At 25.6% G+C, this 13,397-nt stretch overlaps 4 protein-coding genes and 2 non-coding genes across 6 annotated transcripts; 2 read left to right on the top strand and 4 right to left on the bottom strand.

The window, feature by feature from the left end:
- On the bottom strand, positions 1 to 6,958 carry DDB_G0269098 (hypothetical protein; the record flags this gene model as incomplete). The annotated part of the gene is made up of 6 exons (XM_641971.1): positions 1 to 2,936; positions 3,179 to 4,151; positions 4,958 to 5,316; positions 5,474 to 5,727; positions 5,987 to 6,511; positions 6,612 to 6,958. Coding segments are annotated over 6 exons (5,394 nt in total), but the record flags the coding sequence as incomplete, so codon positions are not given.
- Positions 4,404 to 4,476, bottom strand: tRNA-Lys-UUU-3. The gene has a single exon. It is a non-coding gene; the product is annotated as a tRNA-Lys (tRNA).
- A 1,105-nt stretch (positions 6,959 to 8,063) lies between the features above and the next one.
- Positions 8,064 to 8,921, top strand: DDB_G0269096 (hypothetical protein; the record flags this gene model as incomplete). The annotated part of the gene is made up of 1 exon (XM_641970.1): positions 8,064 to 8,921. One exon carries the CDS (start codon positions 8,064 to 8,066, stop codon positions 8,919 to 8,921), a length of 858 nt encoding a protein of 285 aa, XP_647062.1.
- A 1,685-nt stretch (positions 8,922 to 10,606) lies between these two features.
- Positions 10,607 to 11,941, bottom strand: DDB_G0269094 (hypothetical protein; the record flags this gene model as incomplete). The annotated part of the gene is made up of 1 exon (XM_641969.1): positions 10,607 to 11,941. The coding sequence occupies one exon, from the start codon at positions 11,939 to 11,941 to the stop codon at positions 10,607 to 10,609; it is 1,335 nt and encodes a 444-aa protein (XP_647061.1).
- Positions 11,942 to 12,382: 441 nt separating this feature from the next.
- Positions 12,383 to 12,455, top strand: tRNA-Asn-GUU-7. Its single transcript has one exon. It is a non-coding gene; the product is annotated as a tRNA-Asn (tRNA).
- A 171-nt stretch (positions 12,456 to 12,626) lies between these two features.
- Positions 12,627 to 12,923, bottom strand: DDB_G0268916 (hypothetical protein; the record flags this gene model as incomplete). Its single annotated transcript, XM_641968.1, has 1 exon — positions 12,627 to 12,923. One exon carries the CDS (start codon positions 12,921 to 12,923, stop codon positions 12,627 to 12,629), a length of 297 nt encoding a protein of 98 aa, XP_647060.1.
- Positions 12,924 to 13,397: the final 474 nt, after the last annotated feature.

Below are 13,397 nucleotides of genomic sequence, written 5' to 3'. Positions count from 1 at the left end.
TTTTGATTTGCATTGGTGATTGTTTAGTATTGTCGAGTAGATTTCTTTGAGTGTTGGTGGTAGTGAAATATTATTTGTGTTTAATGTTTGAGAGGGTTGGTTTTTTGTTAATATTGGTTGTAGGATTTGAACTTTATCTTTTAGATGTCCAATTTGAGTTGCATAGTTTTCCCATTCTTTTTTGATTTTTATAAGGTATGGAGAAGAGATTGATTTGTTGATGATTTGATCCATCCAACTTATCATGTATATTGAATTGTTTGCAGATTTATGCATTTGTAAAAATCTGTTGTATATCCAAATCTTTTGAGCAACTTGTCGTAATTGTATATTCCACATACCCCAACCACCTTCTTTTAATGGTTTTAATGATCTATCATAACACATCAAAGGTATTTTTGCACGTGAATGGATGGTTGATGTGTTTTTTTCAATGGAATTGGTATCGAGAGTTGGTGATTCAGAATTTGCGGGAGAATTCATAAACCATGAGATTAATTTATTAATTTGAATTTCTTCATCTTTTGTAAATTCTTCAAGGTATGATAAATATGTTATTGGTGATAGTGAGTAGGTGTTTATGATGGTTGTTTTTGTTTTTAATGTTGTGCCACTAGTTTTCCATAGCACTAATGATTTAATCAGTGTTTTCATTGTTTCTGGTAATTTCCTATGTAAACCATTATGATTAAAGAAATAGCCAAGAACTCTTTCTGATTGATCTTTTTTGGTTATTGGAATTCTTTTTGATTGTGGAATGTTGTTTATTATGTGTTTATCAGTGATTTTGTGGGGGTTGATTTCTATTATTGCACTTTTGTCAAAATTTAATGATGATGATGTTGAAGCGCAGAAATTATCGAAATGTTTGATTGATTGTTGTTGTTGTTCGTAGTTGATGTTGTATGTTGTAGAGTCGTCTGCAAATTGGGTAAATTTAATTTTAATTTGTGGATTGGGTGAAATTGGTAATCCAATTATTGAATTGTCTGCATTTATTGTTCTTGCTAATATTTCAATTACAATTACAAATAAAGTGGCTGAGATTGGGTCACCTTGTTTTACACCTCTTTTAATATCGAATTTTCTGGTCGTTTTACCATTAATTGAAATTTTTGCTTGTGAGTCAGATAATAGCTTGTGGATTAAATTTATTAATTTTATTGGTATACCAATATGAATTAATGTTCTTTTAATGCTATCGTGAGAGATAGAATCAAATGCTTTAAAGAAGTCAAATAGTGTGATGATACCAGGGAGGTTTTTAGATTTGAGGTAGTTGATTAATTCATTGATGTTGATGATGTTGTCTATGATGAATCTGTGGGGTACGAAACCAGTTTGGTTGTTGTTGATGATGAAAGGAAGTATTCTCAGAAGACGTGCATTGATTACTTTTGAGAGGATCTTGTAATCAGTGTTTAGAAGTGTAATGGGACGACGATTTGATATGAGTAAGGGGTTGCCTTTCTTGTATATTGTGTGTATAAGACCTTCTGTGAATTCTGTTGTGATGTGGTGAGGATTTTCTAGTATATCGTTGAATAATGTAGTGAGAATTGGTTTAACTTGGTTTAAATGATTAATGTAGAATGCATTTGTAACGCCATCTGGACCGGGTGATTTGTTGGGGTTACAGGTTTTAATTGCAGCTTCAACTTCATCTTGTATAAATGGTGAGTCTAAACCATTCCAATATTCATTTTTTATGATGGGCCATGTGTTTAGCATGAGCTGGTGAGTAATTGGACAACATATTTGTAAGCTATATAGATTTGTGTAGAATTCAACAAACGCATTTTCAATTTGGTCGGGGTCGGATGTAATGATGTTACCATATTGGATTGATTCAATTTTTGCATCTTTTGATCTTTTGTTTAGTATTGCTGATAGATACTTGCTAGGTATTTCTCCATTTATATGTTTTTTTAATATGTTTGTGTGGTTTTGATGTAATTTGTTTTTGTTACATATAATATTGTATTCAGCGATGCATTGTTCTTCAAGATGTTTGAATTTTGCTGCTTTTTCTAATAGTATTTGTTTTGCACGTTGAGTTTGTTTGTCTTTGTTATATTGATAGTTTTTTAGAGTTTTAATAATTTTTGATTTTACTTTTGACCAATTTGTAAATTGATTGATTGATGTGTTATTGTGATTAGTTATTAAATGATTGATAATATTGATTGCTTCATGGTCATTTGCAGTACCAGGTGATAATATCCATCTTTTCTTATGTTTATTTATTTGAAAAGGTGAAGAAAATGTTGTTGATATTGGATTATGATCTGATAATGAAGATGGAATTTGGTGGACTTGAGTATATATATTTTCAGGGTCTATTCTATTGTATTGAGTATATATTCTATCTAATCTGTTACCATGTGTATGAGTTGGAGTGTTTTTAAATTCACCTTGATCAATTAGATGGTGTTGGTATGTGTAGGATTGGATAATATCATCTAATAGTGAATTGTCGTTGTGGATACAGTTGAAATCTCCTGCGATAATAGATACATGTTGGGATTGGTTTGGTATTGGGTTTGTTGAGTGGTTGTGGAGAAGTGTTTGTAGTGAAGTTGCATATGAATTCTTTTTGATGGTATTATTTGATGCTGGTGCGTAAATTCCAAGAATACCAATTGGTAATTGATTTGGAAATATAACGTCTGCTAAAATAGCTCTACCATCAATTGTTGATATGTGTTTGAGTTTGAGTGTGTTTGGGTTATGGTTAATGATGATTACACCATTTCCTCGTTTGGTGACAGAGATGATGTGATCGGGAAAATCATGTTTAAGTTGTAATGGTGATGAATTGAGTTCAGTGAGTATTGAGATTGTTGGACGAGGTGGAAGTTTTGATATAAGTAGTTGTAGTGTGTCAACAGCTTTTTGGTAGGAATTGTGTTGATTGTTTGGGTTTTCAGTGAATCCTCTACAATTCCATGTTATAAAGTTGATTTTTGAGCTCATACCTTACTAGGTTTGGCAGCACCAGTATTGACTGGTTGTGTAGTCAGGGCATTGCTGCTTCTTCTTGTATTTATTGTATTTTGAGTTGGTGCACTTGGTTTGTTTGGTTGAGATTGTAGAGGTTTTTGTGGTACAATTGTTGGATCGGTTGGATTGCTCATTGATAATGAGTTTTTCCCGTTATTATTATTTGAAGAATCACTTTTGTGTGATATTTCATTATTGTTTTGGGATTGATTGTTAATATCAAGTGATTCATTTAGTATAGCTTTTGAACCACTATTTTGAAGTGAGTTATTATTGCGATTGGAATTTGCAATTTCGTTGATTGGTGGGGTTTTAATGTTGTTTTTTGGTGGTTGATTGTTTTTGTTCATGTTTGGGTTTGTGATGGCATTTTTTATAGTTGTTGCCATATCTGCATTTTTTGCATGTTGAATTTTGTGTTTAGTGACACTACGTGTTGCAGCTTTGATATATCTTGTGATACCAGATGGTTGTTCGATCTTTTGATCAACAATGTTGTGTGTGTGATCAATTAGATGATATGTTATAATGTAGCTTTTAAACGCAACAGCATATGAGTATGTGACAGTAAATGATTCAATTGATGTACAACTGGTGAATTTAGTGAGGTTGTTTGTAATTGCCTCGTTTGCATGTTTGGGTGAGTACGTTTTAATGAATGTTTTAATGATTGCATAATCATTTGATGATATATCGAATCTATAGTTGAGTTTGTCGATATTTAGTGCAAGTTGGTTTTGAAGGTTGATTATTGAAGTTAATTTATCAACGTTGCAATTTACGAAGGCAGTTGCACCAATTATTTTAAATGCTGATGGCGACAGTATATCTTCGAAGAGTTTGTGAATGTTTTTGTGAATTTGTTGAATTCTTGTGTCATCTTTTGAGGTTAATTCTTCACGGATGTGTGGTTGATTAAAGTAACACTTAATGTTGATGGTGTTATTGTTTTTTTCTAAGAAAGAGAGTGGTCTTGTGATTGATGGAGGTGCAATGATATCTAATTGATTATCAAGTCCTTTGTTTAGTGAGAGTTGGTTTGTTGGGGTTTGTTTTTTAGGTGTGTCGATTTTTGCACTTTTGTTTTTTGTTGTTGAGGTTGTGGAGGTATTATTTGTATTGGTTGTGTTGTTATCTGTATGATTTAACTGTAATTCAGTTGAGTGATCATCAGCCATTGTTGAAAAGTATATAGGACGATAGCCCTTGCTTTATTGAGCAAAAAAAGGGTAAAATTAAGAGGAATGAATGTGGCGGTGAAGATATAACAGTGATTTATTTATTATATGTATAAATTCTCGTTTATTTCTTTGTTTTTTCGGTTTTTTTACTTTTTTCTGGGATTTGAACCTTTTGGTAATACTAAAAATATAGTTTCTTTAAAATTTCGTTAAAATTTTCGCCCAAAGGGGGGCTCGAACCCCCGACCACAAGGTTAAAAGCCTTGCGCTCTACCGACTGAGCTATCTGGGCATTTTCGGAATTTTCTATTTTAATATAAGAATAAAATTAATATATTAACAAACTACACAAATATATCATCAACATCAATCACGAACCAGACGAAAAAATAAAAAAAGATTTAGAAAAAAGTTTGGGAAAAAAAGATACTAGTCAAAAGTAATAATACAATTCAAAATTCGAAACAAAAAAAAAAAAAAAAAAAAAAAAAAAAAAAAAGTTAAACTAACCCCTCTTTTAGAGACCCTGTAAAAAAAAAAAAAAAACCAAAAATAAAATGAGATCTAGCATCTCAAGGAGAAGCAACTAATAATTGCGTTTTCCAATTCAAAAAAAAAATTAATATATCAACTTCATATTTAGTAGTTTAAACTTTGACATTATTTATGGTGTAATTTGAGTTTTTATTTAATATTTATAAAATTAATCTGAAAAAAAACAAGAGACAAAACTTTGTGGGGGGTGGGAAAATTTATTAAATTAAAAATATAACAAAAAAGATAGCAGTATATTGAATGAATAAATAAGGAAGATAAAGTAATATTTTGATGGCAAAGGAAATTTCATTACTTTCACCATTAGATGATTTAGAATCACTTGAATCAATTTCTTCTTGATAAGTATAATTAAATAAGAAAGATAAACTACCATTATAAAAGGTTGTTTTATAAGAATGTGATGTACCAACTTCACCAGGTGGAATACTGACTTTTATTTCTTTATTAGGTATTGTAATAACTAATTGTGGACCCTCTAAACTTTGTAAATCCCATCCAAAATCATTACCATTTATTATTAAATTTTCACCTTTACTACTAACATTATAATAACTATTACCAATTGAAAATGATGCTTTTTTTAAAAAAATTAAAAAAATAAAGGTATGTTAGAAGTAAAAAAAAAAATTATAAAAAAATTAAAAAAAATAAAAAATACATACGACAAAAAGAAGCAGTATTTGAATTGAAATTTATAAAAGGATTTGGTAATAAATTATCACCTAATTTACCACCAACACATAAATAACATGATGGTACTGTTGAATTTAATTGATTATTTTGTAAATTTAAATTTTTAATAAAACAATATTGATTTGGAATTAATCCAAAAACTTTACTTTTAATAATTTGTAAAGATTCTAAATTTGAAAAATCAATTGTATCAATTGGTAATAATTGTTTAAAATTATTATTTTCAATAAAAATATTTAAAAAATTTGAAAAATCTAAATTATTAAAATTAAAATCATTATTTAACGAAATTCTTTTTTTTTTTAAAAAGTTATTAATACCTTATTGAAATTCTACTTTAAAAAATAAAAATTATTAATTTACATACAATTGAGAATTATATGGTACTTTAATACAAGGTTTTTGGTTACATTCTGATATAAAATCTAATCCACCATTTTCAAAATTTCTATACGAATATTTTGAATAAAATTAATATTTTTTTTTTTTTTTTTTTTTTTTTTTTTTTTTTTTTTTTTTTTTTTTATATATATATATATATGTATATTTACAAATTTAAATTATTTTTTAAAGATGATAAATCTAAAAAACCAATTGTTGAATTAATTTTAAAACCATTTGAATAAATTTCAAAATTATTTAAAGTTGTTATTGAATTTATAAATTGTGGTATTACCCAAGTTTGAGAAGGTGATGATTGAGTAAAACGGAATACAAGACTTTCAACGGTTGTTAATTTTAATGATGAAAAATCTGGTATTGAATATTTTATAGATTCACCATTATCAATATAAAGTGTAAAATATTTTAAGCTTTTTAAATTTTCTAAATTTTTTGGTAAATTATTCTCTTTCAAAGATATTGGTAATCCAAATACAATTAATTTAGAATTTGTTGAAATCATTGTATCATTTAAATTATAACCATTTAATGAATTTTCAATAATTAATGATGTAATATCTGATTTAAAAATTGAATTTGGAATTGATGATCCTAAATAATTAAAATTTATTGTTTTTAATGATTTTGGAAATTCAATTAAATTTGAAATTTTTCCTGAATAACTAAAAATATTACTATTTAATTTGTTTTTGGTAAAAAGAAAATAATAATAATAATAATATTAAATTTTTTTTTTTTTTTTTTTATTTTTTTTATTATAAATTAATTACAAACATTGAAATTAAAAAATTGAATTGATTTAAATTATTAAAAAATTGATCATTTAAAATTATATTTTCACCCAATGATAAAACTGTTAAATTTTTAAACACTGTTAAATCATTTGAAATAGTTATTGTACTTGATTGTTTTGGTACAATAATAGAATCTACACAATATTCATTACTGTTTGGTGAGATTTCTTTACAAATAAGTTGATCACAAGGTGAGCTTGTTGTTATTCCAAATACTGATGAAACAAAATCAATTGCTTCTTGATTTTGTGTTGAAACTAATGTATAACTATTTAAATTTGAAAACTGATAAAAAATGAAAAATATTACAAATAATAATAATCTCATTTTTTTTATTTATAGAAAAAAAAAATAAAATAAAAAATTAAAAAAATAAAAAAATAAAAAAAAAAAAATAAAAAATAAAAAAAATAAAAACAAAAAAAATTAAAAATTAAAAAAAAAAAAAGATATTTTTTGTTAACAAGCACCAAGATATCATTTTTATTTAATATCAAGATGGTGTGTTGAAAGATTAAAAAATTTGATGAAAATAATTAAATAATATGATGAATAAAAATATCATAACTATTTTATGTTTATAAAATTTCTGTTTTAAAAAAAAAAAAAAAAAAAAAAAAATTTTAAACGGTTGTTAATTAATTACGTTTTTTAACCTCTATTATTTTCTTTCACAATGGGTGTGTGCAAAGAAATCGAAATAATTTGATTTTTTATTTTTTTTTTTATTTTTTTTTTAATTTTTTTTTTTTTCGAAATGCACTACCATTCACCATAAAATTTTTTTTTAATAAAAAAATTAAAAAAAACTTTTATTATAAAGACCCTGGTCAAAAACTCTCAAAATTTTATAAAATAAATTTTCCACAACACTGCACCCCAACATATCGAATATCTTTTACGCACCTCTCAATCCATTTTTCTTATTTTTTTTTTTTTGTTTTTGTTTTTTTTTTTTTGTTTTTGTTTTTTTTTATTTTTTTATTTTTTTTTTTATGGTGTGTTGTGGTGTTATAATTATTTTTTGATCGCCAAGGTAAATTTCAATTAATGATAAGCTTATTTTTAATTTTATTTTTTTTGTTTTTATTATAATAATTATTTTACAAACATGGTTATTGTAAAATTTTTTTTTTTTAAAATCCATTTTTTCCTATGTTGGTTTTTTTTTTTTTTTTTTTTTTTTTTTTTTTAAATTAGAACTTTAATACTTTAATACCTTGTAGTGTTTTATTGTTAATTAATTTTATTTAAAAAATGAGGCTATTATTAAATTTATTTATAAATCCTATTTAAAAAAAAAAAAAAAAAAAAAACAGAAAAAAAAAATAGAAAAAAAAAAAAAAAAAATTATTAATCAATCTTCTTTGACTAAAATTATTGAAGGTATATAAATAAATTTTCATAAATAAAAAAGAAAAAAAAAAAAAAAATGGAAGATAGAAATTTGGAAAGAAATATTGGTAGTGATATTTCATCATCATCAAGTATTGATATGTCACAATCAACAAACCTTGAAATTTCAATAGACCAATCAATAAATAGAAATTTAGAAAAAATTGATATTTCAGAAGATGATGTGCGTAGAGGTGAAAAGAAAATTGAAAGTTTTGAAAATGGTGAGAATAATAATAATAATAATAATAATAATAATAATAATAATAATAATAATAATAATAATAATAATAAAAATGAAGACAGAAAATTTAAAAAAACTTTATTTTGTATAAAAATGTATATAATTCAATATTTTAAAAAATGGTTAGGAACTGGTAAAGATAAAAGACCACCAATACCAGATTTAGAAGAGATAGGGTGGACTTGGTTGGCTTCATTTACTGGTATTCTAGTTTTAGCTTTAATTCATTATCGTGAAGCACTTGATGCTCAAATGCAAGTTTTGATTGGTTCTTTTGCTGCTTCTGCTGTGATTATATTTGGTGTACCAAAATCCCCATTAGCTCAACCAAGAAATTTAATTATGGGTCATTTCCTATCTGCAGTAGTTGGTTCGGTTATTAGAGTTGCTTTAGTATATACCAATGCCAATTTTGAAGTTGCATGTGCTTTGGCTGTAAGTTTATCGATTATGTTAATGCAATTTACAAATTCTTTACATCCACCAGGTGGAGCCACTGCTTTAATCTGCGTTATGGGTGTTGAACAACGTTGGAGAGGCTTTTACTTTATATTTGTACCAATTTTATCAGGTGCACTTATAATGTTATTAACTGCATTGGTTGTAAATAATTTTGCTAGAAAACGATCTTATCCGTTATATTGGTGGTAATTGTTTTTTTTTTTTTTCTTTTCTAAATTTGTATCATAATAAATTATTTAAAAAATAAAATTTTTAAAATGTAAAAATAAAATATAACAATATGGAATTTTTTTTTTTGTATTATTTTAAGTGGGATATGTATTTTAGAGTTTCTTTTAAAAAATGAGAACAAGTTGGACTTGTATCCTTGAGGATAGAAACTATCCAATTCAAAAAGTCAGTATTTTTTCATGATAACCAAGTGAAGCCAGTTAATGAAAATAAAAAACAATTTTCCAAAGAAAAAAAAATAAAAAAAAAAAAATAAATAATTTTTTTTTTTTGAATTGGATAACGCAATTATTATTTGCTTCTCCTTGAGATGCTAGATCTCATTTTATTTTATTTTTTTTTTTTTTACAGGGTCTCTAAAAGAGGGGTTGGTTTACCTTTTTTTTTTTTTTTTTTTTTTTTTTTCGAATTTTGAATTGTATTATTACTTTTGATTAAAACATCTTTTTTGTCCAAACTTTTTTCTAAATCTTTTTTTATTTTATCGTCTGGTTCGTGATTGATGTTTATGACGTATTTGAATTGTTTTTTTTTTAATTGAGTTTTATCCACAATTTCGCTTATTTTTTGTAGGCATTTGTGTTGCTTAATATTTGTGGTGTTGTTTGTGATTTTCATTTTATTTTCTTTCTATTTTTTTATATTTTTCTTTAAAAAGTTAAAATCTGGAAATTTTCTGATTAACTTGGGTTCCCAGGTTTTTTTTTTTTTTTTTTTTTTTTTTTTTTTTTTTTTTTTTTTTTTTTTTTTTTTTTTTTTATTTATAGAAAGTACTGAGTGAATTATTGTATTTTTTGAGATGTTTAGGAAGTTCTATTGAGTGAAGAGGTGAGTTCCATTGTCTGCTAAATTGTAATAGCTTTAGCGAGATTAGTGAGTCTAATTTATTTTGTTCTTCTGGCCGTTGCTTTGATTTGATTCTTAATGTTTTGTTTATAACCGCTTGTGTTAAAAAATAAATAAATAATTTTTTTTTTGAATTGGATAACGCAATTATTATTTGCTTCTCCTTGAGATGCTAGATCTCATTTTATTTTTTTTTTTTTTTTACAGGGTCTTTTTGATTAAAACATCTTTTTTGTCCAAACTTTTTTCTAAATCTTTTTTTATTTTATCGTCTGGTTCGTGATTGATGTTTATGACGTATTTGAATTGTTTTTTTTTTAATTGAGTTTTATCCACAATTTCGCTTATTTTTTGTAGGCATTTGTGTTGCTTAATATTTGTGGTGTTGTTTGTGATTTTCATTTTATTTTCTTTCTATCTTTTTTATTTTTCTGATTAACTTGGGTTTTTTTTTTTTTTTTTTTTTTTTTTTTTTTTTTTTTTTTTTTTTTTTTTTTTTATTTATAGAAAGTACTGAGTGAATTATTGTATTTTTTGAGATGTTTAGGAAGTTCTATTACGGGTGTTGATGATGATTTGTGACACCCCTTGTCCTGTTTTATCAATTGGTGCGTGGTGTGTTATTTTGTTTTTATATTGTTGATTTATTGAGTAAATTTTATTTGTTTTTATATTTGTTTCAGTTAGAAGTGCTGCGTCCAGCTTGTTGTTGTCTAAAACGGTGTTTATTATGCTGGCAGATTGGATGGTGTTGGATCCTTGGACGTTCCAAACACCTATTCTTATTGTGTTTTTCTTTATAGTTTTATTTGGGGTAGATTTTTATCTACCTTTTGAAGTTTCTGGTTTATTTTGTCTTCTAACTGATCTTTACTTTGTTCGTTGTGTTGTTGGTCTTGTGTGTTTGTGGGGTTTTTTGATTTATTGATTTGTTTTAGAATTTCCTTGTTGAAGTTGTCTATATCTTCATCCATTTTTGTTTTTATGCTTTTTTGTCCATATTCACCCAATTTTGGTTTGACTGGTGTTTTGTTGGTCTTGTTTGTTTTGTCTTGTTGTTTCTTTTTTGGTGTGTTTAACAATTTACTTGGTGAATCGATAATTTTCGATGGTGTACCATAGGTTGGGCTGAAACTCATGATATGTTTTATTGGAGAGGAGAAGAACCATTGATTTGAAGGGATTGAAAGTGGGAATTCTATTTTTCTTATTGCATCAGTGTTTGGGCTGGTGAAGTCGAAGATATCATTTGCCTCTCTAAGTTTTTCTTCCGTTGTTAGTCCCTTTGTTTCGCCGTGTTGTTTTATTGGTGTATTGTATGGAGATGGTGGTTCGATAGGTTTTTCTGATTTTGTTTTAATTTCTTGATTGTTTATCGATTGTGTATTGATCTCATTCTCTATTCTTGTTAGTTCATCTACGTTTTCTAGTGATGCTTCTATTACCTTTTGAGCTGTATCATCTAGGGCCATAAATGTTTTATCATTAGATGAGGATGTGATTGGTGGGATAATGATTGTTCTTTTTCCTTGTTTTGGTATTTGTTCTGATGTAGATTGTGGTTGTTGTTCATCTGATTGTTTTTTATTTTTGTTTTCTTCTTGATTTTCTGGTAATGAGGTTTGATCTCTCCATCCTTTGTTGGAGTGTCCAATTAATGTTAGATTGTCTAGTTCAATGATAGTGTCAAATTCTTCTACGACTCTTTTCACTGTTTTGATAATTAGAGTTTCGCCTTTAATTTCTGATTTAATTAGTTTACATCCTTCATTTTCTATTACCCATTCTATTTCTGTGAGTGATTTATACCAATCAAAATCTGTATACATATTTTTTGGTCTTATAGTGGTTATAAATTGTCCTTTTAATTCTGCATCAAACATATTTACAAAATAGATTACTGTACTAATACTGTCTGTGAGAATTTTGAATGTATTATTACTTTTGATTAAAACATCTTTTTTGTCCAAACTTTTTTCTAAATCTTTTTTTATTTTATCGTCTGGTTCGTGATTGATGTTTATGACGTATTTGAATTGTTTTTTTTTTAATTGAGTTTTATCCACAATTTCGCTTATTTTTTGTAGGCATTTGTGTTGCTTAATATTTGTGGTGTTGTTTGTGATTTTCATTTTATTTTCTTTCTATCTTTTTTATTTTTCTTTAAAAAGTTAAAAATCTGGAAATTTTCTAATTAACTTGGTTCCCAGGTTTTTTTTTTTTTTTTTTTTTTTTTTTTTTTTTTTTTTTTTTTTTAAGTCTTTTTTATATGAAAAATGAAATAATCAAAAAAAGAGATTGTTGTTGTTGTTTGTTTTTTTCGATCTGATTATTTTTTGCTTTTTTTTTGAAAATTTTGCTACGCAAAATTCTCAAAACGAAACAAATAATAAATTACAATAAAGTAAAAAGATGGCTTTTTAAAATAGTTTATTTATTTATTTATTTGTTTTTTAAGTCTTTTTTATATGAAAAATGAAATAATCAAAAAAAGAGATTGTTGTTGTTGTTTGTTTTTTTCGATCTCTATTAAAAATCAATAGGAGCAAAAATAACGAATTTTCATCAAAAATGCCTGGATGGCTCAGTAGGCAGAGCGAGCGGCTGTTAACCGCTAGGTCCATGGTTCGATCCCATGTCTAGGCGATAGTTTTTGCCCTAATAAAACACAGGGCGGTGGTTCGATTCCCGAAAATTTTTTCTATGAGATTATTATGTCCTTAAACTTGGATATCAATTTATTTAAAATTTTAATAATTTTATTATGATATATTATTGTTTAAAATTTATTTTTATTTATTTATTTTTATTTTGTTTTTATTTTCTTCTAAATCCAATTACATCCAATTCAATATCTTTATTTTGTGGGTTAAATTTTGTACATTTTATCCAAATATAATCAGAGCTTGAAACAAGCTCTTGATATTTCTCTTGAGGGACTGATTCTTCTTCTTCATTTTCTATTGTATAATCATCGCCAATATATTTCATTGGATTTGTTGAAAAGTCTTCTTCTTTAAATTCACTTTGAAATTTACCTTTTAAAATTGCGAAAAATATTTGACTACTTTCCATTATTTCTGTCATTGTAACTTTAAAAACTGTTTGTGTCATTTTTTTTTTATTTGTTTAATAATTGTAATTTTCTAAATAAAAAAAAAAACAATTTATTGAGGGGTACAAAAAATTATTGTTTTTGGAGTATTCGTTGTTGTGGTGGTGAATTTTAAATAAAAATATAAAAAATAAATTTTTTTTAAAAAAAAAAAAAAAAAATTATCGAAATTGGTTTTATTGGAATCTAAACTAACAAACCACCCAAAATATCGAGATATATAAAAAATTGAAAGTGATGATTTGAAAATCTATTTAAAAGAGGAGTTCAAAAAGAAAAAAAAAAATAAAAAATAAAAAAAAATAAAAATCAAAATTAAATTAAAAAAAAATATTTTAAAAAAAAAAAATTAAAAAAAATATTGGACCAAATTTAATTAAAATTTTTTTTTTTTTTCAATATTTTAAAAAAAAAAGTTAAGAGTTGTGTCAATATATAATATACACATATATTTTGCCTTTTTCTTTTCTTTT

Source organism: Dictyostelium discoideum, assembly GCF_000004695.1.
Source record: "Dictyostelium discoideum AX4 chromosome 1 chromosome, whole genome shotgun sequence".
NCBI lineage: Eukaryota > Evosea > Eumycetozoa > Dictyosteliales > Dictyosteliaceae > Dictyostelium > Dictyostelium discoideum.
Note: the sequence above shows the minus strand (reverse complement) of the source record. Positions and strands in the feature narration are given on the sequence as shown.